Genomic DNA, 27,853 nt, shown 5'->3' with positions numbered 1-27,853 from the left:
TTTTTTTTTGCAGAACATATGGGTATGAATAAAATATATTCATGTATTAAGAGTCAAGCATATGGAAAATTTAATTGGTGTAAAAACATAGATAATGTGTTTTATTTATTTTTTGAGGGAACAGATTGTTAGATTTTTGTTTCTCAATTTCGTTTTTGTTTTGAAGTCAAGTGTATGGTGATTAAAGTATAGAAAATTGTTTTTATCAAAAGATTTTTATAATGATACATTAAATTATATTTTATATTCTTTTTAGTTACTTCTAGGAAATTGATTTTTTATATAATTGAAATTTTGTATAATTTATATCAGGATTGAGAACTTCAATGTTATTGAATGTTTTTTTTTTTTTTTAACTTTAAATACTACATTATCAACGCACTATATTAAGTAGTCTTTTACATTAAAAATATGTTTTAATATGCAACAATGACTAGGTAATTATAATCGCTTACCAAACAACATACTTTTCAATGACTACTACACATCGTCTGGATTACATAGCAGTTGTCTAATGAGGGCTTACTACTTATGTGTTATTTAAATATTTTCTAATAAATTAGTTCTCTTGCATGTGATGTTGCATACTATCACACTACTATAAACTAGTAAATGACCTCAGTGATATTCTAGTTCATAAAAAGTTGACTACTATATAGTCTAGTCTATAAACCGCAAAGCTATGAACTAGCATAAGTACTAATATATTGACTATTGCATAAACCAGTTTATTGACCTGATTATGGATCAATCCACAGAATACTACTTTCACTACCACATGAACTATTTTGGCTTCATAGATTTATCTATTGATAAGCATATTAACTAGAATTGACTAATTCATTGAACAGTATGGCTACTATTTAATGCTTAATTGTATATTCTATGTAAAGTATGATTAGTCTACGAACTAGTCTATAGATTAATGTATATATTTGTCTCTAGATTATTCTATATATCTACTAATCTACTGTCCAGTCTGTTGCCTTATCCCTAATCTATGGATAAGGCAACTAGTGTACTAATGGACTACTGCCTATAGACTAGTCTTAGGAATAGTTTGCTTCGATAAAGCTAATTGACTTGTATCTTGAAGAGTTAACGGACTTCTCTATAGACGTTTCTGTGACTAGTCTATGATAGATTCTATTGACTTGTTTATTAACAGGTCTAGGAGCTATCTTATTAAATGCTAATGGGCGAGGCAGTTGTCTAGTTTGTGGAATAGTCCGGCGGGGGCATGTTACCTTGATGAAAGACATCATCTTGTTGTTATTGGCATCTTGGGGAAAATAGTTGCTGCCAGTACCTCAAGTCTTCTGGGACTATAAACTGGTAATATCATTCCACTTCTCGGATATTCCTTTTAATGGTTTGACATGGGGTCGAATCAGAGAACCACACAGGACTGTATCCTGGCTTCTCAGTTGATTGAGGTTCCTTCGGGATTCACATAGTGACTGTGGTTTAAACCCAAATTAGCGTCGGACATTCCTTTTCTTGATTTGGCATGGGGTCTTACCAGAAAACCAAATAACCTGGTACGGTACGAATTGCTTGTTTCCCACAGGATTGTGTCCTGGCTTCTCAGTTAATTGAGTTTTCTTTGTGATCCACACAGAAATTAGCGGAAAGCCTGAGTTGCGGTTAAAAGACAGATGCATAATGACAACAGATACCCCAAAGCGTTGAAAATGAGTTGGTGTTAAATTTATGTATATGATATAGGGTGAATGAAGGGGTATAAGTGAGTGTCATTGTGTCGAATGTTGTTCTCTATGAGTTTGCCGGATGAATGAGAACTGTGCTGATCTGAAAGATGATGGATGAGAGGATATGACACCTTTGAATACCTTTGTGATACCATTGAATTTCCCGTCCTTGTTCAGGCATGTTCAGAAAAAAACTCTGTTCATGCTTAATTAAACACAGTGTGTTGTACTTCAGTCTACCGGTTACATCTCTAGGTGCTGTTGCCAACTCTATAGGCCATCTCATCTGCGTAGTTGTAAACGTGGAAGTAGAACAACGGGACAGCAATAGTCAGTGATTAGATAGCTCAAGCACTTAAGCAAAGTGCACGTATACTGTTCTAGTCTTGTACACAGTATCAATTCTATTTACCCGTCTACGGATTTTTAAGATTTTTTCGAAAATCTTCTATAAGAAGCGAAATTTTCTAAAAAAAACTTTTTATGAAAAAATAATTTTCTCTAAAATCGTCTTGTCTACAGATTAGTTTTTGAATTATTCTATTCTTTTGTCAAAATACTAATATTTTAATTAATTTATGTACTTAGTCCATTAACTTGTAAGGATCTAAGGAATTCGCAAAATTTGGAGTGGGTGACTTTTTTGCTTAAAACCATTATACTCTATTGTATGTTTAAAAAACATAAAAGTATATTTTATTTCATTATAATCCTATCTAAAAATAATTACAAAAATTCCTCTGAAAATATGTTAAACATAAAAAACTTCATATTTATCATTAATTAATTTTCAGAAAAATAGCTAAAAGCATATTAAAAATTAATTAAGTAATTCATTAGAAAACGACAAACGCCTTTACATTAGTTTGACATTTAGTAAAGCATAAAATTAGTTTAATTATTAATTTTTTTACAACTATACAAAAGGAAAGTTAAATTAAACATATAAATGAAATCAAAGAAAAAACTATTTATTGAATAGGTGTTAAAATTATGTGACATATAGTCATTAAATTGGAAGGATATTTTATTTAATTATAGACATTTTAAAGCAACAAAACATAAATATAAGAAAAAATACAGATTTAAATATAAATGTGCATATATTGCACAAATGAGTGAATGAGTGTTTAAGTGAGTTTAAGGGTGTCCCTTTTAAAATAAGAAATTTGAGCAAACTGCTGAAAGAAAGATTATAGAAAAGGTGTTTGTTTTAAAAAATACAAATTTATTACATTTAAAGATTTATATAAGTTTAAGATTTTGACTGCTTTATTTAGCTTACCCTAAGAAAACTGACCATTCATATTATTAACATTTGTTTTAATAAAAACAAACTGAAAAAAGGTGTAACAAAAATGTTTTTTTACTCACACTAAAATATACAAAATTTATAATTATGAGAGTTTTAAGCAGGTGTGTTAATTTTGTATACACATGTGATTTTTATAGATATACCCTGCAGTGCTCGTGAAAGTTTTATGAAAACATTCATTTGTAAAGTATAGAGTAATTTTTCTTTATATTACTAAAGGACAAAAAGGTGTTAACAGACTATCCTATAAATTACTTAGGGACAATAGGTAGTGGTTGTTTTCCTTTTTGTATGACCTAGAGCTCATATGTGTTGATGTAATGGTACTCCTTTTTAAACCTCTGGGATCTGAATACAAATACATACATATGTATATACAAATTACTTGTGTTGTTCTCATTTTTTGTTTTGTTTCGCTTTGTTATTTTTTTATGTCTTGTTTTGTTAAGGTAATAAAATCTATAAAATTTAATTATATATTTACATGATTTTAAGCAATTTACATACATTTCTGCATACATTATTACACTCATTAATTAATAATGTTAAAGAAAAAAAAACAGAAAACATTTCTATATAAAACCTATAAACATACGTTTTATTTTCATAAAATTCCAACTTTTTAATAATTTAACCTTTCCTTAATTACAGCGTATTTCGGAGCGTGCATTGGATGGTTTGAATAATTTAAAAACTTTAAATTTACGCAATAATCTGTTGAAAAAAATCGACAATGGTTTGCTGCGCGGAACACCAGCCTTACTCTCACTCAACGTGCAAATGAATAAATTGGAAACATTGACATTTTATACCTTCCAGCCAATTATGGATAATTTGGTCAATAGTAGTAGTGAACTATTGGTAAATGGTAAGTTTATAAAAGAACATTTTTTTAATCCTATTTGCATAATTTAGTTTTCTCTCTCAACTTTCATAAGCTAGATTTTCTTTTTAAATTTTAGCAATTTTAAAACTTTTAAACAACTTTTATTGTATTTGTCCTTGTACATAATATATAACAGAATGTGTCAATAACTATTTAAATATTCTGTTATAATTAGTAAAATTTGTGAGAAAAAAAGAGAAAAGGACGGAATAAAATAGGTTATCATTGAATAAAATGTCAATATATTTTGAAATAAATACATTTTGTACAATTTATCATGCAAGCTGGACATGCCATGTGAAAAATGAAAAATATTCAAAGTATTTAGTTGTGAATAAACTTTGATTGAAAGAGAACAGTAGATATTAATGGGGTAAAAAACTTAATTTATAAAAAATTCCTTGAAAGAAAATTTGTTGAAAATTTTTCTTAAAGGAAATATAAATATAATATAAAGAATATTTAATTAAAAATATTGAACAAAAAGAAAGTTTTTAAAAAATTGTATAGCAAATTCTCTATAAAAAAGAATTTGACGAAAATCTTCTCTTAAAATATAAGTTTTTGAAAATCATCCATGGTAAGATAATTTTCTCGAAAATTTTCTATGAAAAGAAAATTTTCTCAAAAATCTTCTGTAAAAGAGGATTTTCTCGAAAATCTTCTATAAAAAGAGAATTTTTTTTCGAAATTTCTCTTTTTATAAAAGATTTTCTCTTTTTATAGAAGCTAAAAAAATATATTAATTTTCTCGAATAATTAATATATTTTAGAAGATTTTCGAAAAAATTCTCTATTTATAGAATATTTCTGGGAAAATTCTGTTTGCTGTTTGAAAATTTTCTACGAAAAGAAAATTTTCTCGAAAATTTTCTGTAAAAAGAGGATTTTCTCAAAAATCTTCTAAAATAGAGAATTTTCTCGAAAATCTCCTATAAAAGCAGAATTTTCCCAAAAATCTTCTATAAGAACAGAATTTTTCCAAAAATCTTTTATAAAAAGAGATTTTTTTCGAAAATCTTCTATAAAAAAATCTTTTATAAAAAGAGAATTTTCTCGAAAATTTTCTAATAAAAGAGAATTTTCTCGAAAATTTTCTATTAAAAGAGAATTTTCTCGAAAATTTTCTATTAAAAGAGAATTTTCTCGAAAATTTTCTATTAAAAGAGAATTTTCTCGAAAATTTTCTATTAAAAGAGAATTTTCTCGAAAATTTTCTATTAAAAGAGACATTTTCTCGAAAAATTTTCTATTAAAAGAGAATTTCTCGAAAATTTTCTATTTAAAAGAGAATTTTCTCGAAAATTTTCTAATAAAAGAGAATTTTCTAGAAAATTTTCTATCAAAAGAGAATTTTCTCGAAAATTTTCTATTAAAAGAGAATTTTCTCGAAAATTTTCTATTAAAAGAGAATTTTCTTGAAAATTTTCTATAAAAAGAGAATTTTCTTGAAAATTTTCTATAAAAAGAGAATTTTCTTGAAAATTTTCTATAAAAAGAGAATTTTCTTGAAAATTTTCTATAAAAAGAGAATTTTCTTGAAAATTTTCTATAAAAAGAGAATTTTCATGAAATTTTCTATAAAAAGAGAATTTTCTTGAAAATTTTCTATAAAAAGAGAATTTTCTTGAAAATTTTCTATAAAAAGAGAATTTTCTTGAAAATTTTCTATAAAAAGAGAATTTTCTTGAAAATTTTCTATAAAAAGAGAATTTTCTTGAAAATTTTCTATAAAAAGAGAATTTTTTTTGAAAATTTTCTATAAAAAGAAAATTTTCTTTAAAAAGAGAATTTTCTTGAAAATTTTCTTTAAAAAGAGAATTTTCTCGAAAATGTTCTATAAAAAGAGAATTTTCTTGAAAATTTTCTATAAAAAGGGAATTTTTTTGAAAATTTTCTAAAAAAAGGGAATTTTCTTGAAAATTTTCTATAAAAACAGAATTTTTTCGAAAATTTTCTATAAAAAAGAAATTTCTCTTAGAGGAGAATTTTCTTGAGAATTTTATAAAAAGGGAAGTTTCTTGTTTTAATTTTTTATTTTTTGAATATCGTCTATAAAAAGAGAATTTTCTTGAAAATTTTCTATAAAAAGAGAAAAGATTTGAAAATCTTTTATATGAATTTAAATTTATTTGAAAATCGTCTTCAAAAAGAAAATTTAATTGAAAAATTTTTATAAAAAAGAATTTTCTCTAAAAATTCCTATAAATTTTTCCAACAAAAATATTTTTATGTGTTGAATAAAGAATTTATGAATACTTAAAGAATATAATTAATATTTTTCTCATTTTTATCCCACTGTATATTTTGGTACTTGGTATAGAAATTGTAAATATTTTGTTTTTACTTTTATCTCTAGCAACTGGTGTTGTCTATATAATAGTGACTTGCATTCTTAATGAACATTGTCATTTAGTTTAGCTGTCGGGAGGTTTGTTCTCCCGTCCAGCTAAACTAAATATTAAAATCTTTCCATGCTTTTACAGACATACACATATACATATATTTATATAAAGACATGTAAATATCCAACTGTTTTAGCTTTCACCGGAAGTGATGAAATTTTTTGTGTAGTTGTTGTTCTTGCTGGTACTTTGTTTATAATTTAACATGTACAACAAGTAAAACGTTTTGTCATTAAAGATAATTTAGATAGTCATAGTTCAAATGTACATTTCCGGTATTTTCCTTACACTCCTTTTTCTTGCTGTGTAGAGTTATGGAAATTAGCACTTGTTTAAGCAAATATAACTAAATATTTATATAAAATGCTTAATATACTTAAATGATGATGTTCTACATAAGTTGTTAAGAAATTATTCATTAGAAAATATTTATGGTTGTAATGAAATGATTTATTTTATTTAAATAAATGAACCTAATTGTTATTGCAACTAAAACAGACTTAATTATAAAATAACAAAAATTTTTTTGTAAAAATATTGTATTAAATTTTAATTATTCTTTATAAAAAAATGAATATATTTATAAAAAATAAAATACTACATTAATGGTGTCATGTTTATTAAAATAATTACAGGCCATTATAATTGTTGACCGTCATTGTATAACTTACAATAGTTAGTGTGAATGTATAGAAACATGAAAAAAATAATGTTATAAAAGTTTTTTTTCTTTAATTGTTTTACTTATTTATTTATAATGAAAATTATAGAAAAAATACTTAGTTGGTATTAGAGGAGCAGCAAAGGAAGCAAAAAAGGAAAAACTAAATATGTTTTGGATATATAGCGGAAGTATAACGTAAATGGTGAGGTAAATGGCCATTAAAATGAAACACATTAAAAATAGATAATCACCTGTGTAATTAGAGTCCCCAAAGTGTAGATAGTTATTATCTAAAGTACATGTGCTACAATATGGGTTCACTGGGTGTAATAAAATATATGAATCTAGAAAAATGAAGAAAAATAAATAAATTTAAAGGAATTTAACAAGAATAGTTATATAAAAAGAAAGAATAATTAATAATTATAAAAGAATTTCAATTGTTTTTAATAAGGTAAATGAATATCTTAAAAATTTTCTTAACAAATAATTCTCAAAAACTTCTTTTAATATTTTTAATTTCCTTTAAATTTTTCTATCAAAAAATTATTTTTTTTGTTAAATAATGTTTCCGAAACGAAAATTTTCTCACAATTTTTTTATAGAAGAGAATTTTCTCTAAAATTTTCTATAAAAGATAATTTCTCTAAAAATTTTAATGAAGAGAGCAATTATAGAAATATTTCTAAAAAATAGATAATTTCGTCGACATTTATTGATACATAAGGATCATTTTTCTTAAATGCTTTAAAGAAAAATAGTTATTTTCTTAAAAATTTTCTAAATAAAGATAATTTCTTAAAAATTAATCACAAAAAGATAATTTTTCGAAATTTTTCTATAAAAAGGAAAATATTTATAAAAGAAGAATTTTTCTAGATTTACTATATTCTCTCGAATTTTCTAAAAAATAACTTTTTCTCGAAATTTTTTATAAAAGAGAGAATTCTTTCTATAAAGAGGGATTTTTAGAAAAATTTGTATAAAAATATAATTTCCTCGAAAATTTTCTATATAAAGAGAACTTCTCCAAAATATTCCATAAAAAACTTTCTTAATTTTTTTTTTAATTTTACGTATTATTGTCAAAAAAGAGATTTTCTACAAAAGGGGTCACAGGGGAAAAAGTCTTATGAATGGAAGCAGCCTTTTTTGTAAACATTCCTTGATGTAAATTTCGGTATTTATAGAGCCCGTTGTAACAAATGATTGGCTTCTTTTGCCGCAACTGCATATTGCTTGCCATACCAAGAACTTTCTGGGAAATTTTGTCTGCTTTTGGGTCCTAAACTTTTCTTCAACATTCCCTCGAGCATCAGCAATATAAAACTTTTGACCTGGAAGTTGCGAAAAATCTGCCAGAACATACGTTTCGTCATCCATTATGCAGCAAAAATATTTTTTTATAAAACTTGACTTCAATTTCCGTGCTCTGTTTTTGGCCTCTAAATTTTTAGCAGCGTTCCTGTCAGGAACTTTTTGAGCCTTGTATGTTTTTAAACCTGCATTAGCTTTAACTTTTCGTACCAAATAGTCTGAGCACTGAGCTAACCGGGCTGTTTTCTTACCGGTTGTGTTGGGAGCTCTTTTGAAAATGCGTTCTATTTTTTTTGCTTTAGAAACATCATGTGGACCATTCCTTCTACCTGAACCAGGTTTTCTATCAACTGACAAGTTCTCCCGGTACTGTTTAATAACATTGGAAACAGTTTGACGGCAGACCTTTGTATGCTTGGCCAACTTTTTATAAGACCAAGTTGGGTTTAGTTGAAAATATTTAATAATTTCAGTACGCACTTTTTTCTGGTCACTCATTTTAATCAGATTAACAAAAAAATTAATATAATTGACATTACACATAATAACTGACATGTTTTTCAAAGATAACTTGATCAAAAAAAAAAAAAAAAATCAAATAATACTTTGGTTGAAAAACGTAATGAAAAACGTGTGTTAAGAATTTTTCGATCTCACCTTAGACACGGTGCGTATACTTATTGGTTAATTATTAGAAATAATCATACGGTCTGGTGGACTTATATTAAAATTTACTAAACATTATAATTAAATTAGGAAATTTTAGTATAACAAATTGTTTATACAAAACTCATTTATATATAACTTTCTTTTTTATTTTTAAGGATTAAGCATACAAAATTGTTCTTAAACATCATTTTTAATATTACTAAAAATATCAAATATTTTTTATTTTAACAATATTTAAAAGTACACACTACATATATTCCAAAATTTTAATTAAAAATCAAATTACTAGATATAAAATTTCAAATACATAGCTAAACCCTGTGACACATACAACAACAGCCCATGTCTCCGACTAACATGTTTAATATAAAAATAAAATAAAAAAGGATTTTACTATTCCCGCAGCAATTTACGAGAAAGAAAAGAAAAAACAACCAAACACATACCACTAATAAAAGCAAATAAGAAAAAGAAGATAAACGAACAAAAATAAAAGAAGTAATTGACGTTTACATAGACAATAATCATAAACTGACATAATTGTTACATTCACTATTTTACCCAGGAGCTTTGCGGAATATAAAATGATTGATGATGATATGAGACATTGTATCCCTTTTTGTCATATCCTCACCAGTACCATCATAAATACACACATATGGTGGGAGCAGATAGAGGCGAGTAACCTTTGGTATGTTCATGTGTTTCTGTTCTGTATTCATCTTCATCTTCCGTTACTGGCTTTATTGGTCACATAAAGACTACAAAACAATTTTATTGATAAATTGAAATGAATTGTTGTGACCAAACATTCATACATATTTATATAAAATACAAACACACATGAGTGCAAGTATTTCTGTAGAAGTATGTGTCAAAAGTGTTTTTCCAATGTGTCCATGTGTATGGCAGTATTTGCACTTGTATATTACAATGAAAAGAGATGAAAATGAAAATATCTCCAAAAAAAATATATATATAAAGAATGGACCAACAACAATTTTTGTGACATTTAAACACTAGTATAGTGTTCGCATGAGTATAAGTACCGAGATGGTTAACATTGAATGTCTGCAGCCAATGGCTCTTAGCAACAAGTACCAATAATAAAATAAATTACTAATAGTCATTCCATACATATATAGATAAATATAGAAAAATATATATATAATAAAAACAAAGATGATGTTATTGCTTTTAAATGTTTGAGCTTTTTTTGAGGAAATTTGATGAAGTGTTATAGAAAAAGATGATTTTTAAAATACTTTCAATAAATAGAGAATTAATCTAAGTTTTTCTCTACAGTAGTAAGCCAAATAAAATGAAAAAAATTTCTATAAAATATTAAAAAAAATTCTATAAAAGATAAATTTTTATCTCCTTTTAAAAAAAATACAAAACTTTTTATTAGCCCATATCACCACTTTCTTTAGAATTTATATACAATTGTTTGTAACTTTGAAATAACAAAAAATATTCTATATCAAATTTAAAAAAATAATAAAAATTTTAACACAATCATTCATTTCATTATTTTTTTTAAAAAACTACCTAAACTGAAAAAAGAAAAGTCTACAGATAACTGACATTAAGTTTCGTCTGTTGACATATTAAAAATTTTGTTCATTTACAATATAAGTGCATTATAGATATATGTACAATGTACATTCAAAAATTTATAATAAAAAAATTTGTATAACATTTATATATATACAAAAAAATTATACAAGTACAAATACATATATATGTATGTATATGTAGCTATGTATGTATTCACTAATATTATATATCAAGGACTTCCATTAGTATCGTTCATATCAAAACTTAAACTAAATACATATTACCACTAGTAGCATTAACAAATCATTATACTAACTATATGAACATATATAAAACATGCTTTATAACAGTATTTAATACATAAATGTTGTTGTGTGTTTTAAAAAGTATATAATTGAAATTATATTAAACTGTCTAGTGTTTCTGACATTATGATTTTAGATATTGCAAAATATTATGAAAAACAAGAAACTAAAATAATTGTAGAAGTGAAAAAAAATGATTTGAACTTGAATTAAAAAAAGTATGAATACAAAGAAATTTTTTAAACTGTTATATTAATATATACAAAGTTTGTACAGCAAATTAAAATATGCTTGAACTAAGTCATTCAAGTTTAAATGTTAAATAAATTAAATGTAATTGTCATTTAGTAATGATATAAATAATAATGAAGTAAGAAACTAAAATTATTAAAATGCTATTAATAATGGTAATTAGGTCATGTTATAATATTCACCGACTATATGATATAGTGTGCAAGGACTATAGTCTCTCATAAGTATAAATTAAAGTCCATGATAAATATTGTCATGGTATGAAAATATTGATGCGCCTGTAGTTTGTAATGACTTTACATGATTTTCTATGATTATAGTCTATAAATCGTGATGATTTTAAACGATTTTCGATGATTATGATTAACAAGGCCTATGGTCTGTAACGTCTACATAATATAGTTTATAGACATCAGTTAATAGTGTTAAAACAAACTACAAATTATAGCCAGCACAGATTATAAACTATAGTCAGTATAATCTATGAATTATAATAAGTTTATATTGTAGCAGAGACTAGAGGCTATAGTTAGCATATAGTATAGAATATTATCACTACATTACATACTGTAGAATGTTTATAGACTAAAGATTATTTAAAATATAGTTAGTAAAGAGTAAAGACTAGCTATAGTTTTTACTTTATACTCATATGTTACTATATAAAACAGTTGTCATGGATTATAGGCTGACGTCTTCATAGACCAGAGACTATAGTCCCTGAAGACTGTATACTATAGTTATCCAAGATTGCAGACAACAAACTCACAGACTACAGGCTATACAGTCATTAAAGACTAGAAACTATAGCCATCATTGACTACAGGCTAAAGATTATAGTCACCACAAGCTATAGTCATTTGAAACCATATATATACAAGAGTCATTACGGATTATAGACTGTAGTCTTCATAAACTAAACTCTAGTCTAAAGGACTATGGAGACTAAAGACATTACATACTATAGTTATCACAGACTAAAGTTATAATAGACTATAGTTATCACAGACTACATTTATCACAGACTATATTCATCAAAGACTATACACTAAAGTGAACAAAATCCATAGACTACAGGCATCACAAAAGCCAGAAAGACTTCAGACTTTTAGTCTTCACATACTATAGACTATCACAGAATTTTTTCATCACTGGCTATAGACTATTGTCATCACAAACATCAGAAATTTCCGACTAAAATCATAACAAACGACAGAAAGACTCAGACTATTCTCAACACAAGCTATAGACTTCATATAGTCATTAAAAATTTCAGACTACAGTATTCACCAACGATAAAAAGGCTTTAATCTTTACACACTATACCCTATATTTAGGGGGTTATTTTGTAAATTCCTTCCCTCTCACTTTACTTAAATTTTCATAAAAATTGTTCTTGTAATTTCAAAAATTTGTATGAAAATATTTTCAACACAAGGTGAAGTGTTTTACAAAATAAGGGGGTTAATCATTACAGACTATTAACTATGTACTCATATACTATGGACTGTAGACGTTACAGACCACAGACTAGACTTTACAGATCACAGACTATACTATGGTTATCGTATTCATTATTTTTCACAGATTGATTTCCAATTAAACACTTTCAAACCTAAAAACTTTACTAAATAATATAAAACTATTTCACAATATTAAACAACTATTAACAAAATTTTTTAATTAAAAAAAAACTCAATTTCCCCAAAATTTCGCTAAACAAAAATATTATTTAAAAATAAAAATATTTAAAAATATTTCCCATATGTAATGAAATATAATATTGTCATTTCGTATTTTTAAATAAATAAATCAATTTTTATTTATAACTAAATACATATACACGAATAAATTTATTTAAATGGAAATTCAATTTTGTCAAATAAAAAAAAACGGAGGAAAACTATTTCACATTAAATCAATAAAGTCATTTATGACAACCGAATGGTAGAACATAAATATTTGTTTAGAAATGTTATTTTTTAGTTTTTTTTTTTTTTTTTTTTTTTTTTGCAAATATTGTTTTGTGCTCTCAGTGCGATAATAAAAATATAATTGCTGAATATATAGAACAATTGATGATAGATAGACGACTGAACACACTGGACACACATACAAACATACATATGGACATACGCAACAATATCACTTTTAAGGTTTTTGAGGGCATGTCAAGCTACACTTGAGTTACAGGCATGTGACCAAACAACTTCATGATGGGTAGCCTCTGTTATACATACATATACATATAATAATAAAAGATATTAAGCCAAAGGCGCGAATTCTATGCAAACTATGTGTACACATGAAAACGTGTCCTAAAAATAGCAAATGAAAAAAACCAAAAATATACACATATTTCAACATAGTTTTACACACAGTTTTACAGGCATAGGAATGAATACATGGATAGATGGATGAATAAATGTATGAAAAGCAAAGTTTAGTTTAACAGAAGAAAAACGAGACTTTTAAAATTGCAAATGGAAATAAATCGAATAAACTATTAACGACCGCACTAAAGGTATTGTTTAAATAAAAAAATAAAAATAAAAAAACAATTCAAAAAAACAGATATGAACAATATTCCAAAAAAAAAAAAAACGTTGGACAGTCAAAATTTTTTCTAGTTTCATGTAGTTGTTTTTATTACCTGGATATTTTCATACATGGAAATAAAGAGTAGTAGTACAAACCTAATGATGGAAATATACGTTTACCTGCAACACAGTCGTCATTTGTTAAAAAAATTGTGTATTCAACCTAAGTTTTGAGTTGCTTGTTTTTATTGTTTTCTCTGCAAAAAACGAAACACACAAAATGTGGAAAACATAAAACGAACTAACGTAAAATTCTAAACTGACGTAGAGTATTATAAAAATAACCAAAGGACATGTGTCCAGTGATATGTATGATGGCAAATGGTATCTAAACAAAAATATTGCTTAAACTATGTATGTATGTAGTAGTGGCAGTGAAGAGATAAAAAAGTAGATTTTAGGCGACTTTAATATCAACTAAGGACTAGTGGGAGTAAAAAATCAAACAAACAATTATAGACTAATGGAAGTAAAAGAACTATATTTTACACAACAATACCCATAAAAATCCTTGCACGTTAATCCCCATATTCACAAATGCTTAATAAAGTTATTGATGGTTTATTGTAGGCATTTTGTATAGAAAATGTGCGTAATTAACCTAATATAAGCGATAAATATCTTTATATACGGAGAAAACGTTTTTTTTTATTCAGAGAGCTGTATAGTCGTCACAGCTAATCAAAAAGAATTTCAAATAATGCAAATTATTCATAAACAAACAACAATAGTACCAAGTTTACTGTAGTGTACCACCAGCAGACAACAATAAAAACAATGGGGAGCAAATAGTAACATATTGTTTTCTTTTCTTTCCATTTGCTTGATTTTTTTCTCTTTTTCGAGGTTATTTAAATGTTGAAGAACTTTGCAGTAGCAAAGGTAAGAGTGCTTATATATACATATGTATGTGTGTGCCAAAATAATATCATTGCTAGTAGGAGGGCACACGAAACAGGACAATGACAGATTGAAGACAATCTATTATCAATATTGTTAAATCAGAAATTATTATCTTATTTTTTTAATAGAAAATTTTTGATAATTTTTAGTTTTTAAAAGAATTCCAAAAAAAAACTTTCTATATAGAAAATTTTTCAAAAGTTCTCTCTATATAGAAAATGTTGCAAATTTTTACGTAACTAAATTTACGTAAAAATTTTACGTTAACTAAAATTTTAATGTTGCACATGAAAAAATATCAATATTCTTAATGTAAAATTTGATGATTCTACCTATAATCTGATATACATATTTTTCTATTTAATTTATATGAAAGTTCCCCTCCCACACCAATTAACGCCCTTCTTTTTTCCTAAAATGTTCAGATCTAGTTCTATTCCCAGATAAACGAATTTTTGTATTTAATTTATATAGAAGGTTGCTCTTGCCCCACTAGTAGTTCGCCAATTTATTACCCAACATGTTTAAAAAGACTTTAAGTAATTTAAAGATTCTAACTCCTAAAGATTTCAAGATAAACGAATTTTTGGATTTTATTCGTATTCGAGCTGCTACATCCGCTGTCGCTAGTCCACCCACTTTTTGTGTTAAATAACCATATTGAAATTTAACTGTTATATTTCCTAACATATATTGATTTCATATTTTCTTAATATGGAAGGTACCACGCCCACTAAAGCCATTCCGCCCATTTTGTCTAAAAATATTCTTATGAATGTCACTGTTGCAGTTTCCCGGACTTATTATATATGGGTTTGGCTCCTCGCCCACTTGAAATTTTGAAGTAAAAAGTAAACTATAGTTCCTTCCAGACATTCATAAAGACACTGTGAAAATCAGAAAAATCGGCCTTTTTATATAGAAAATATCCAAAAATATTTAAATTTTTTTAGAAAAAGTCCTTTTAAATAAGCTCATCCTTATGTTCTTGTGCTGTATGTTTGTGTTCTTTATATATGAGTTTTACATATGTGGGAATGTTACCACATGTGTCACAAATTGCATCAAGTAAACTAAATGTACATACATATATACGAATATATGTATGTGTATACATGTACAATATAAATTTGTATGTATTGTTAAAAGGTATGAAATACTAAACATTGTCCACATTATTTTAGTTTAATTGTTGAAAACGCGGCCACATGAGTTTGAGAGGTTTGTTCTACAATTTTATGTCTAGTTGTGTGTGCACACATTACCATACTTTAGAGAAGAAGGTTCAGAATAAAAGCAGTGAGCGGCACTATGAGACATACCTCAGATAGAAAAGATTTTAATATTTAGTTATTTAAATCTACTTTATCTTTCGTTAATTGTATAACATATGAAGTTTTAGATTTCTCTCGGTTACTGCTGTTTATGCAATCCCACCACTGATGTATATGAAATGTTTTTATTATATACATTTTATAACTGATTTCTTACTGACATGTTTATTATAAATAAATGTTAATTTTAGATGCAAAAAATAAACAACAATAAATTAAAATAAAATTATCTATAATTTTATAACCACATTAATAATGTGTGGCTAAAAATACTTAACAACCTTATGTTTTTTGTGGTTTTGTCAAGGTAAAAATTTATGATTACATTCAGAAAGAAACTGTACTAAACTAAACTAATAAACTTCTAAAATACATGTTGATCAAAACCACAATGTTTATTTTTGCTATTCTAACATTAAAATAATAAACATAATTTTTCATACATATGACAAGGTATGTTCTCAACTATTAACCAAAAAAAAAAAAAAAAAAAACAAAAATATATATAAAATATTGACAGTTTAACAAACATTAAATTGTTGTTTGTAAAATTGTAAATAATTAGAATTTTTACAATTACTAATATTGAAACATGTAGAAAATAACTACAACTAATAGAAACAATTAAGTGTCATATGACAAGTACATGCATATGTTGTATGCTGTGTAAATTTTACATAGAAATAATGTCATAAAATTAGAATGAATTAAACAAATGGTTGAGTGAATGAATAAATAGCTGAATGATGTGATGTGAAGTGCAATGAAATGTTATAAAATGAAAGCAAACTAAACCGAATAGAATAGAATGTATATGCAGTTGTTAAGTGTGAACATTTTATTATCAAAACATCAATTGCTGATATACAGGCAAATATACGTTTCAAATCCTTAAAAGGAATGAGTTGAAAACCCTGTAATTCCTGTTTTAAAAGGAAATCATGTATACAACAGCACTTCGATTTGATCACTTCTGTTGGTAAACATATTAATAATTAATGAAACATATAAGTTAAAGGATCATTATCTACTGTCTCTTCCTAAAACTACTGGGTATGACCCCGCATTAAAGTACTGTACTTAGCTCTTAATTCTATTAATAAGAACAAGTTTAAATTTCCTCTAAGCACTAAAGACATATTTAGCATGAGTTTTTAATAAGATTTATATTATGCAGAAATTTTATAATTATTAAAATTGTTTTATGTAATCCAATAGTTATAAAATTATTTTATGGTTAAATTAGTTATATTGAATATTTGTGCTTCTTAAGACAACTTTACCTAGATTACTTTATTTTATTTATCTAATTGATATGCATAAAACACAATTTTGTGAATATTATGGAAATTTCACATTTTCATATTGTTGTGTAATTATAAATAATTTTCAATTGATTAAGAAATTTCAATTATTCAATTTATATTCCTACTACTGGACTACACATTCATTAAATGTTATATTTATATAAATTATTTAATAATATCTAGAGTAAATTAGTTAAATTGTAATAAAATTGAAATTCATTAATAAAATAACTGAAAGGAGAAACACAAATTTCTGCTTCACTAAATGTTAAAAGTAATTGTGGGTTTTAATTAGTAATATCATTAAAAAAAAATATATTTATTTACACGTCTAGTTAAGTTCTATTCCAAGTTCAGTTCTAGTTCTGTTCTAGTTCAGTTCTAGTTCAGTTCTAGTTCAGTTCTAGTTCAGTTCTAGTTCAGTTCTAGTTCAGTTCTAGTTCAGTTCTAGTTCAGTTCTAGTTCAGTTCTAGTTCAGTTCTAGTTCAGTTCTAGTTCAGTTCTAGTTCAGTTCTAGTTCAGTTCTAGTTCAGTTCTAGTTCAGTTCTAGTTCAGTTCTAGTTCAGTTCAAGTTCAGTTCTAGCTCAGTTCTAGTTGAGTTTTAGTTTGGAAAGTTTTAAATTTCATTATTATCAGAAAAGCTACTTATTTAAATTAAGTTTTATGTTTTCTTTTTAATTTTTAAAATAATTTAAGGAATAATATTCGTCCAGCCAAGAGAAGTGTTTGTCTCATAGGACTTTTTCACAATGTTTTACAACAGTTTTCCTTTATTTTTTTTTTGTTTCTCTTTCATTTTTAGGATCTTACCCAGGGATTTGTTAAAATCAATTCCTAAAATCAAGCAAATTTAGTCAACCTCAACTCGTACACACGTTCTTCTCCACTACAAAATTTATATAACATGAGCATAAATTTGTTTACTAAACCGTCACCGGAGACCAATGCTTATTAACTAAGTATAACAGCAACAAAAACGACAATAATGGAATGTTTTGAAAAGGCTAAAATTACAATAAAAACATTGAAATAATGGTCTCTTGTTCAGTAAATTTTATAGTTTTTGTATGACTTTCAAAAATTGCCCACAGCCAAAATTTTCATTTACACATTTATTCAAACACACGTTTACAGCTATTTTAATTTTCATTGTGTGTGTGTGTGTTTTTTTAAATTTTGTGATAACAATGTAAGGTAACAAAGTCAATTTGACTTTTCTTAAATATTTTTTTCTTTTATACTCTCTTACCCATTTTATTTTTTTAACAATCAAACACTTTTGGCTTTTGTTGGTATAAAATGTTGCAGCAATGCGGAAAAATAAACCATTTGATTTTCAGCCTTTTTTGTTGGCTTTCATAGCTGTATGCCTTGGAATGAGAAAACAAGTGTTAGTGTGACTGTGTGTGTGTTTACACATTTTCTGCTAGAAAAGTCTCAATTTTTTATGGATGCCTGGGCTAACAAGAACCTACTTACTAACTATACTTTTATACTTGTTAGAAAACAAACAAGTTAGAAGAATAAAGAGAGAAATATATGTACGTATGTATAGGTACTTTAAATAAAAATGTTCCTAATAGGAAGTATAAAGACCTAAGCAAGTAAATGGCTAAGGAAAAAATGTGAACTATTTTATTGGAAAAGGGAAAACAGGGAGCAATTTAACAATTTAGCAGTAGAAGTAGACGAAATTTAGGGCCACTACATGTTACGAACTACATACATATTATATAAATTTTTGATATTCTTTAATTCTAGCTCTGTTTAACTTCAATTCTAGACTATAACAAAAGAAGTTTTCTGTTTTAAATTACAGTATTTCAGATACTTAATATTGTATAATACTATTTATCGTTAATCTGTAAAACCTTTTACTTTGTCTTTTAAATAGCATCATATAATAAATTTGCATTTTATCCCACAAGCCACAATTAAGTACTTTTTGCTTTCACCGTTTGAAACTCTATAAACAATATTTTACGCTTTTTTCAATTTTATTCAAATCAGATAATATTTCTATTAATCCTTTTCACACCAAGCATAATAAAAAACATACATTAAGCATAAATAAACAATCCTTTAGTACTCGATGTAACCTCGAAAGCCACTTAAAATATGTTACAAACCGTATGTTATATAAACTGTATCTATTTTAACTTCCCAAGCTAAAACACAACAATAGATTGTTGTATAAAAACCAACAAGTGTTATACTAAAAGGAACTTTTATATACTTACATAGAAAAAAATTATAATAAAAGAAACCCAAACTCATTACAAAAATATGAGCATAAATAGTCACTATACAGTCATAACTAAAAGTAAACAGTTAGTAACTGACAAAAAAAAAGAATAAAGGACACAAGCAACAAAAAAGTGGCAAAAAAATGTTAAAGAAAAACAACAATGTACGCTTAATAAATATATGCCAAAAAATAACAAAATATGTATAAAAACAAACTAGTGACTTAATTTGCATATATAACACTCTAGAGGAATAATAAAACAACACACTTAAACACACTCACCAAAATAGAAAAAATATCCTTGTGCGTGTAAAACTGTAGATACGTTTGGGGGAACAGAAAACAAAATAACGGCTGAAATGATAGAATTCTCTAAAGGACCAACATGTTTAATATCTCATAGTTAGTAGTAGCCACACACTCTCCCAACACACACATTATATACCACATACTCTCTAGAGTTTATTTAAAAACAAAAAACTATCAACAACAACTACAGCAACAAAAAAATATTTAACAAAAATGAAAATACATTGTTTAGGTATATAAATTATTTTGTTTAAAAGGACATACACATTTAATACACCAACATAGCAAACAAACCATTCTTTGTCTTTCCCCCTCTTTCTCTATACACCGATTAAAACCCAAACATTCACATAGATATAAAATACTCTATCGCACTATATCGTATTTTATACACTTTTTGGCTAAATTTATATAACAGTGTCAGTGAGTGTAGAAAACCACTACACATACATATTTATATAGTAAAATAAATTTATAACAAAAATTAAAAATAAACTAGGCCATCTGCTGGGGATGTTGTTGCTGTTTCCTGCTAACAAACAATTTTTGTTAATGGTTTTAGAAATACAAAAAAAAAAGTATTAACAACAACACCATAATTTTAGAATTACTCATCTATACGTGGGTTAATAAATAATTTATTAAAATACAATAATGTATACATTTTGGTTTTAATATGAAATTAAAACAAATTTTTCAAACACATTAATACACTGTTTAAAATGTAGGATTACATACACACAACTTGTGCGGTATTGCGGTAGGACGTAAAATGAAGTGTAAAAAGTTTGAATTATTATAACATTAGCGGAAAAAAGTTTATACTTGAAACTAGAAAATTTTCATACATTTGTTAACATATATATCGAGTTAGAACTGAACTAGAACTGAACTAGAACTGAACTAGAACTGAACTAGAACTGAACTAGAACTGAACTAGAACTGAACTAGAACTGAACTAGAACTGAACTAGAACTGAACTAGAACTGAACTAGAACTGAACTAGAACTGAACTAGAACTGAACTAGAACTGAACTAGAACTGAACTAGAACTGAACTAGAACTGAACTAGAACTGAACTAGAACTGAACTAGAACTGAACTAGAACTGAACGTAAAGTGAACTAGAACTGGACGTAAAGTGAACTTAAGTAAAGTGCGTCGTTACATCTTTAAATATTTGATAAAATTTAATTTTTAAGTTAAAAAATTTTTAAAAGATTTTTCTTTTTACAATATACTCGTTATTCAATAAAGCAATAAATATAAAACTCTTAAAAAACACATATGCTCATTTAATATCGAGAACAAAATGTAAAAAGTAACGATTTGTTTAACGAAAAAAAATCTTCACAAAAAAATCTTTTTTCAAGTAACTCCCCCTGATATTAAATATTTATAAATGTAAAAGTAATACACGCATTCATGTAGCACACGGCATCCTGCAACATAAATTTCCCTTTACATAATGACATTTTCATTGAGAGAATTAAGCAAAACGAAAGAAAATTGAATAAAAATATGAAAAAAGACGCATGTAGGATAAAATAAAAATGAATAAATAAACTATGGATGGTGCTGTAAGTAAGTACTTACGAGTAAATAATGTTTATTTTACTTTATTTTTTCATTTCAATTTTCAATCAACAAACAATTACAAACACTTTCTGAACAATTTCGTTTGGGAAATAAATAAAATTATGCGTTTAAGTCTTCCGTTGGCAAAAAATAAAAAAAAAACATCAAAAAGATTTTCATGCAAACAAAAAAGTAGGAAAATTAAATTGTAAGTAAAATCCCCTTTTCTTACAAACCCAACAAGTAAAGAAATTCTTAATATATGAAAATATATCCAGCTAAAGAACACCCCAATCTGGGCAAATTCCTTCCTCCCCTTGTTGCAAATTTCATAAGCAATAACAAATCATTTGATATTGAATTCAAAATAAAATCACAAATTACAAACCAACTGGCAAAATAGACAGCTAGACATCAGAGTAACCACTCCATACTACACAACCCCCCCCCCCCCTGATAAACTAAACCACCCACTAAGATATTCTTATGCCTAAATGCTTATAAAAAGTACCCTCATACTCAAGTATCAAGATTTACAAGAAACCAGAAAAATATCAAAATGTAGCAACTGAAGTAGATATAAAAGAAAAAAGTAACTTACAAACGATTTAACATTTACCAGTTAATATGACGCTGGGGGATACAAATGTATTTATACTCGTACATATGAACATTAATATTTAGACACACGTAAAATACATTTATTGAGGCCGATAGACAGTCATATAAATATTTTGATTTTCTGATTTTGATTTCATTGATTCGATTGTGTATTTTTCTATTTATATTATTTTATTTTTTGCCCTTCTGGTTTATTTGCAAGTAAATAATAATATACGAAAATCAAATCATTTATTAGTGTATTTTAGTTATAATTTTTTATAGACATTTTATGCCCCTCTTTATGTGAGAAATAAAACATATAAAGAATATGTGACATAAAAATTTATCTTTTTTAGAGAAAAAATTTATAAAATTCTCTTTTTTTTTGGCAAAATTTAACTTTTTATGGAAACAAATCTTGAAAATAAGTTTATTAATTAAATATTTTATGAACTGCTTTATTAATAAATAGTTTTTAAAACTCCTCTTGTAATAATTTTGAAATTTTCTCTTCTTATAAATTTTTTTGAAAATCCTCTTAGAAGTTTAAAGAAAATTTTTTAAAAAATTTTATAAAATTAAAAAAAATCGTAGTTTTTACTTTTTATAGGAAATTGTTCAGGATTTTTGTATTTATATAAAACAATTTTGCAAAATAGAAAATTTGCAACTAAATTTTCAAAATTTTTTCCTTTTTAGTAGGAATTTTTATGTAACATTCTCTTTTTAAAATAAAAAATTTCTTTTTTGTAGAAACCGTTCGAAAATTTTTCTATTTTATATAAATATTTTCCCTATTTTTTTCTAAAAAATTTCCAAATTTTCTCTTTTCATAAACATTTTCTTCTGTAGAACGCTTTCATAATTTTCTTTTTTTTCAAAAAATTTTCAAGATTTCTCTTTTTAAAAAAAAGGAGAATTCCTATTTTTAAATTAATTTCGAAGATTTCACATTCTATAGAAAAATTTTTAAACTTTTTCTTTTATAGAAAATTTTTGAAATTAATAATTTTATAAAAAAAATTAAATTTTCTTGTAGAGAAATTTTGCAATTATTATCTTTCTGTGAAAATTCTTGCATACTTTATCTTTCTATAGGAAATGTTTTTATTTATGGACAATTTAAAAAAATCTTCAAATTGTCTGTTTTTGAGTGAAAAGTTTCTTTTTAGGAAATTTATCTTTTTTAATAACAAATGTTTCTTTTTACATCAAATGTTCGAAATTTTTTTATTTGCAAATATTTTAAACTTTTTTATTTGAAAAGGTTTTAAAATTTTCTCTTTTTCCACTTTTATATTTCTATTCGCTTCTCTTTTATATTAAAAATTTTCGTAAATTTTCTAGTGGGGAGGGTATATTGGGTTTGTGATGATGTATGTAACGATTTAAAATATTGGATCTATGTATACCAATCAGCTCAGAAATATTTTCTAAATCGAATAAGTTATGTTCGTCTGTCCATCGAAACCTTGTAATTAATCTACAGGACACAATTTTCTAGATAAATTTATAAAATTTTACCCAAGGACAAAATACTTAAAATTGGTTCATTATTTCACCTAGTTCCCGTACGCCCCCAAATAGTTTTTTTGAGCCCAAAATTTTTGACAGAAAATCTTTGAAATATCTTTTTTTATGGAATTTTTTTTCTTGATTTTATAGCAAAGTTTTCATTGATAACAGTAAAACATTAAGCAAAATATGTTTCAAGATTCAAAGACTTTTTAACATCTTAACTTGAAGAAAAATAAAAAAAAACTTTTAAACAGATTGCTAATCAATATGTTTGATAACATAAAAAACAAGAATTTTAACAAATTCATCAACTTTTTAAAGCTTTTCCTAAAACATACATATTTTACTACCCCCTTCTTTCCCTTTAACTACAGCTGTTTATTATAGACCTTTATTAAAATATATAGATTTTTTTCGTAAAACAAGATTTTTTTGTTATCAAATTTCAAATCTTCTTGCCTAATGCATTCATTCACGTAAGCAATCATGTGGAAATGTTTAAATGAAATCATCTTTATTGAAATTGCTAAAAAAGAAAAATAAATAAGAATAAACCTAAATTACTTTGGATATCTACAATATTGGATTGCTAAGGCTTTTTAAGATAAATTTTCAGTTAAAATATGTTTTATAAATAAAGAGACTTTCACCAGCCATTAAGATGTTAAAGGGAAATTGTAAGATTTCATAAATTAAGTATTTAAACATTACTTAATTTACAAAAGAAATTTCAATAATATATTTCTAATAAAATTGTTTAACATAAAGTTTTTATATATATAAAATAACTTAAAGAAATTTTAGTTGCTTTTGTGGTTTGTACCTAATTCTTAACAATATTCTGAAATATATAATCATGTCATTAATTTCCTTAAAACAATTTAAACATTAATTTTTCCATTATACTTACGGTTGCCAAGGAGTGTTAAATCAAATGCTGGCATTTAAGGCAGTGACAGCGTATCCAAGTAATTTATAAACATCTTTCTGCTTCGTTACTCAAACTATATGTCATTTAAGAAGAAATATTACGCGTTTTAAAATAATCTAATCATTGGCAATATTGATGACACAATTAAGCAGTTTTATAATGGGTGAAGTAAATTAGAATTTTTCTAATTTAAATATATAAACATAACACAGAGAATAAAAATAACTTGTCCAATGATTGAAGTTATAAAATTGTCACTTATTTGCAATTAGAAATAAATCACGTACAATAGCAACAATAACGCACTGTTAACTTTAATGAATACCTAAAAGTAGGCAGATCTAATCAAGTTATTCAAATTTTAAAGTGAAACGTAACTTATATATACAAAATCAAATAATTGTCATAAAATTTAACCCTTTTAAAACTTCTTAACTTACAAAACAAAACTGTGTAAACCAAATTAGCTAGTTTTGTTATTTTTGGTCTTAAACTGTCTTGATTATTATTTAAAGAAAACCTCTTTGTCAAATACCTCTTGTTTATTTTTCCACTGATAAAAATAGACAATAAATTATATATTCATGCATTCAATCGTTGAGTCAGTCATTTTGTTTTTTTTTTTGTTCATTTCCATCATCACTAAGACAACTATCTATCAAACTAATGCCACGCACACAAAGGCAGTTTCATATATACCCAGTAGTTCAGCGGGACATTCTCGAACTAATCACATAACATACCACTAATGGTGGCCATATCTATCTGACTATCAAGGTGACTAACCATTTGAACCTGCGCTTGTCCTACGAGGAAGTCAATCATTACTCTTTAGCCTGCAATGAGACTGTCAAGGGCTAGTTAAAAGTACTTAATGGATAATAATGTCCAAATGGGTTCTTGGCAGTCAGTCACAATACTAGCTCTTTTACAAGTTACTTTACTAGCTTTTGATGTGTCCCAACCTAAACTCTAAAATTTAAAAAACAAAAAAATTTAGGCCAACCAGTTGGTAGAACATTAGAATAAATGATTGAGTTTAACGTGAGCATTGATTCTTTGTCGAACTGCTGGGTACGTACAGATAAACATACGTTTATACATACATATATAAAAATTCATTCATTTATTCATTCTTCAGTCAACTGTCATTGAATTTAATTTCCATAATATCTAATGCGCGACATATTTCCTTTATATTCAACGTATCGTCGTTGTCGTAGTATTTTGTTTTTAATGTTTATTTCTAAAACTATGGTTTTGTATAATGAATTTTTGTGACATAAATAAGGAAAAATATCAGTGAAATATTTTAAAAACATTCCTTTTTTATACGAATTTTTAAATTTACATTTTTATAGAATATTTTTCATAATTTTTGTTGTTTTAAAAAGTGTTTTCAAAATATCATTTTCTATAGAAAATTTTAGAAATTTTTTTTAATTTTTTACAAAAAATTTTTCGAAAAATGGCATTCGTAAAAAACATTTCCATTTTCATCAAACATTTCCCTAATTTATTAGAAAGATTTCTAAATTTCACTTTTTTATTGAAAATTCTTCTTTTTGATAACCATTTTCAAATAATTCTCTTCCTGATAGAAAATTTTGAAAATTTATCTTTCTTAAATAATTTGCGAAAACGCATATTACTTACAGAAAATGTTTTAAAAAATATTTTCAAAATGTCTTTTTTTATATAGAAAGTTTTCTATATTTTCTAAAAATTGCATTTGAAAATGCAAAGTTTTCTTTTTTACTGAAAATGTTAACAAAATTCTCTTATTATTGAGAAATAAAGAAAATTTCCAAAATCATTGTTTAAAAATTTCTCCTTTTTTGATTTTGCAAATTTATCCTTTAATAAAATTTTTTATTTTTTTAAATATTTTCCAACATTCCTCGTTTCTCACCTTGTTGGAAGATTTTTTTTAATTTTTTCTTTTCGAAAAAGAAAATTTTCAATAAATTAACTTTTAATTATAAAAAAATATTAACAATTCTTATATTTTATAAAAAAGTTATCAAAAAATCTTTTTATTATGGAAATTTTTCGAAAATGTCTTTTTTTTAATTTTCGAAAAATTTCCATTTGTGTAGAGATCATGCAAATGTGTCAGTGATATCAGTCCTTACGTGACGGATTTAGTGTGTATCTGTGCGGTTGGATGTGTGCTAAGAATTGATGATTATCATTAAACAGAGTTAATGTGTTTGAAGTTATTTACTCAATTCTAAAACACATTTATATTATTTCCATCATCACTTTTCTGAGGACGTATAAACACACCAAAAACGTGCACATAATTATGCATATATTTAAAGATACAAATATAAACAGATAATGGTATGACCAGCAAACATTTGCTAATAAAAATTTAACAAAATTATTACAAAATTCTTCTTAAATACAAACATTACAGCTTCAACGATGATTACTCATTATTTGACAAAAAAAGCCTTATTATAATTTGAAGATTGTACAAAATAAATAAATAAATAAAAAATATTAAACTTCTGTTAGAAATGTATTTTTTTCAACATATGATTAAATGTTTATTGGGTTTGTTTGATATAAATGTGCCAGGATATTATAAAACAACTACATATACATAAATTCCCAATTCTTTGCTTGTACTTGAGACAATTTTATTTTGTTATTATATGTTGTAGTTGGTGTATGTATATATTATAATGCGGTTTGGCGTTGACGATACAGATGATTATAATAAAAGTTCATGCTTAACCACAATATAAATAAACAAGTTAATTTTTCTTTCCACAGTTTTTTTGTTTGTTTGTTGTTGTTGCTTTTTTTAATACACGTATTTGTTGTCTATGAGAGTTCTTAAAATTAAGAATGTTTAGCTTTGTGTTAGATTATGAAAACTCTTAACAACTTGTCTTGCCTTGTCTTGTCGTATCTTAAATAAGAAGTTAAGAAAATAAAATGAATACAAGTATAAACTGAAAATGAATGAATGAATGGCTGAATGTAGCACAAGTTATAGAAAAAGACGCAGTATAAAGTAGTAGTAGTAGTAGATTTAATAAAAGTTTTATTTTGAAGAAAACAAAATACTTATGAAGTGTAAGCGGAAGAGAGTGAGAAGCAGGTTATACGAAGTGAGTAGGTAAAAAGTTAAGTACCAAAAACAGCATAACAAAATATATTTAAACTTATTTTTTGCTTTTTGCCATACGCACTCAAGCAGATACAGATATTTAAGCCACTAAATGGGTTTTCATTATATCTTTTTGAAAGCATTTTACTTATACTCATATATACATACATATTTATACTTACACATGTATAAGTTTATATAAAGACGTATACATACATATGTACTTAGAAAATATTAACACTTTATGGATTTTAAATGAAAGTCTGTGGTGTATAGAGATTTTCAATAAGATAAACATACGTTATTTTGTTAAT

General features: G+C 25.8%; 1 protein-coding gene across 1 annotated transcript in view; it reads left to right on the top strand.

Moving 5' to 3' along the window:
* Nucleotides 1–27,853, top strand: part of LOC111680394 (connectin) — a 91,633-nt gene that overhangs the window by 48,943 nt on the left and 14,837 nt on the right. Inside the window, exon 4 of the mRNA XM_046952131.1 lies at nt 3,679–3,895. Within this exon, the coding sequence (XP_046808087.1) occupies nt 3,679–3,895 (217 nt within the window). The remainder of the gene's footprint in view (nt 1–3,678; nt 3,896–27,853) is intronic.

The sequence above is a fragment of the Lucilia cuprina genome, chromosome 5 (assembly GCF_022045245.1).
Source record: "Lucilia cuprina isolate Lc7/37 chromosome 5, ASM2204524v1, whole genome shotgun sequence".
Classification (NCBI taxonomy): Eukaryota; Metazoa; Arthropoda; class Insecta; order Diptera; family Calliphoridae; genus Lucilia; species Lucilia cuprina.
The sequence above is the reverse complement of the archived record's forward strand: the minus strand, read 5'-3'. Positions and strand labels throughout refer to the sequence as shown.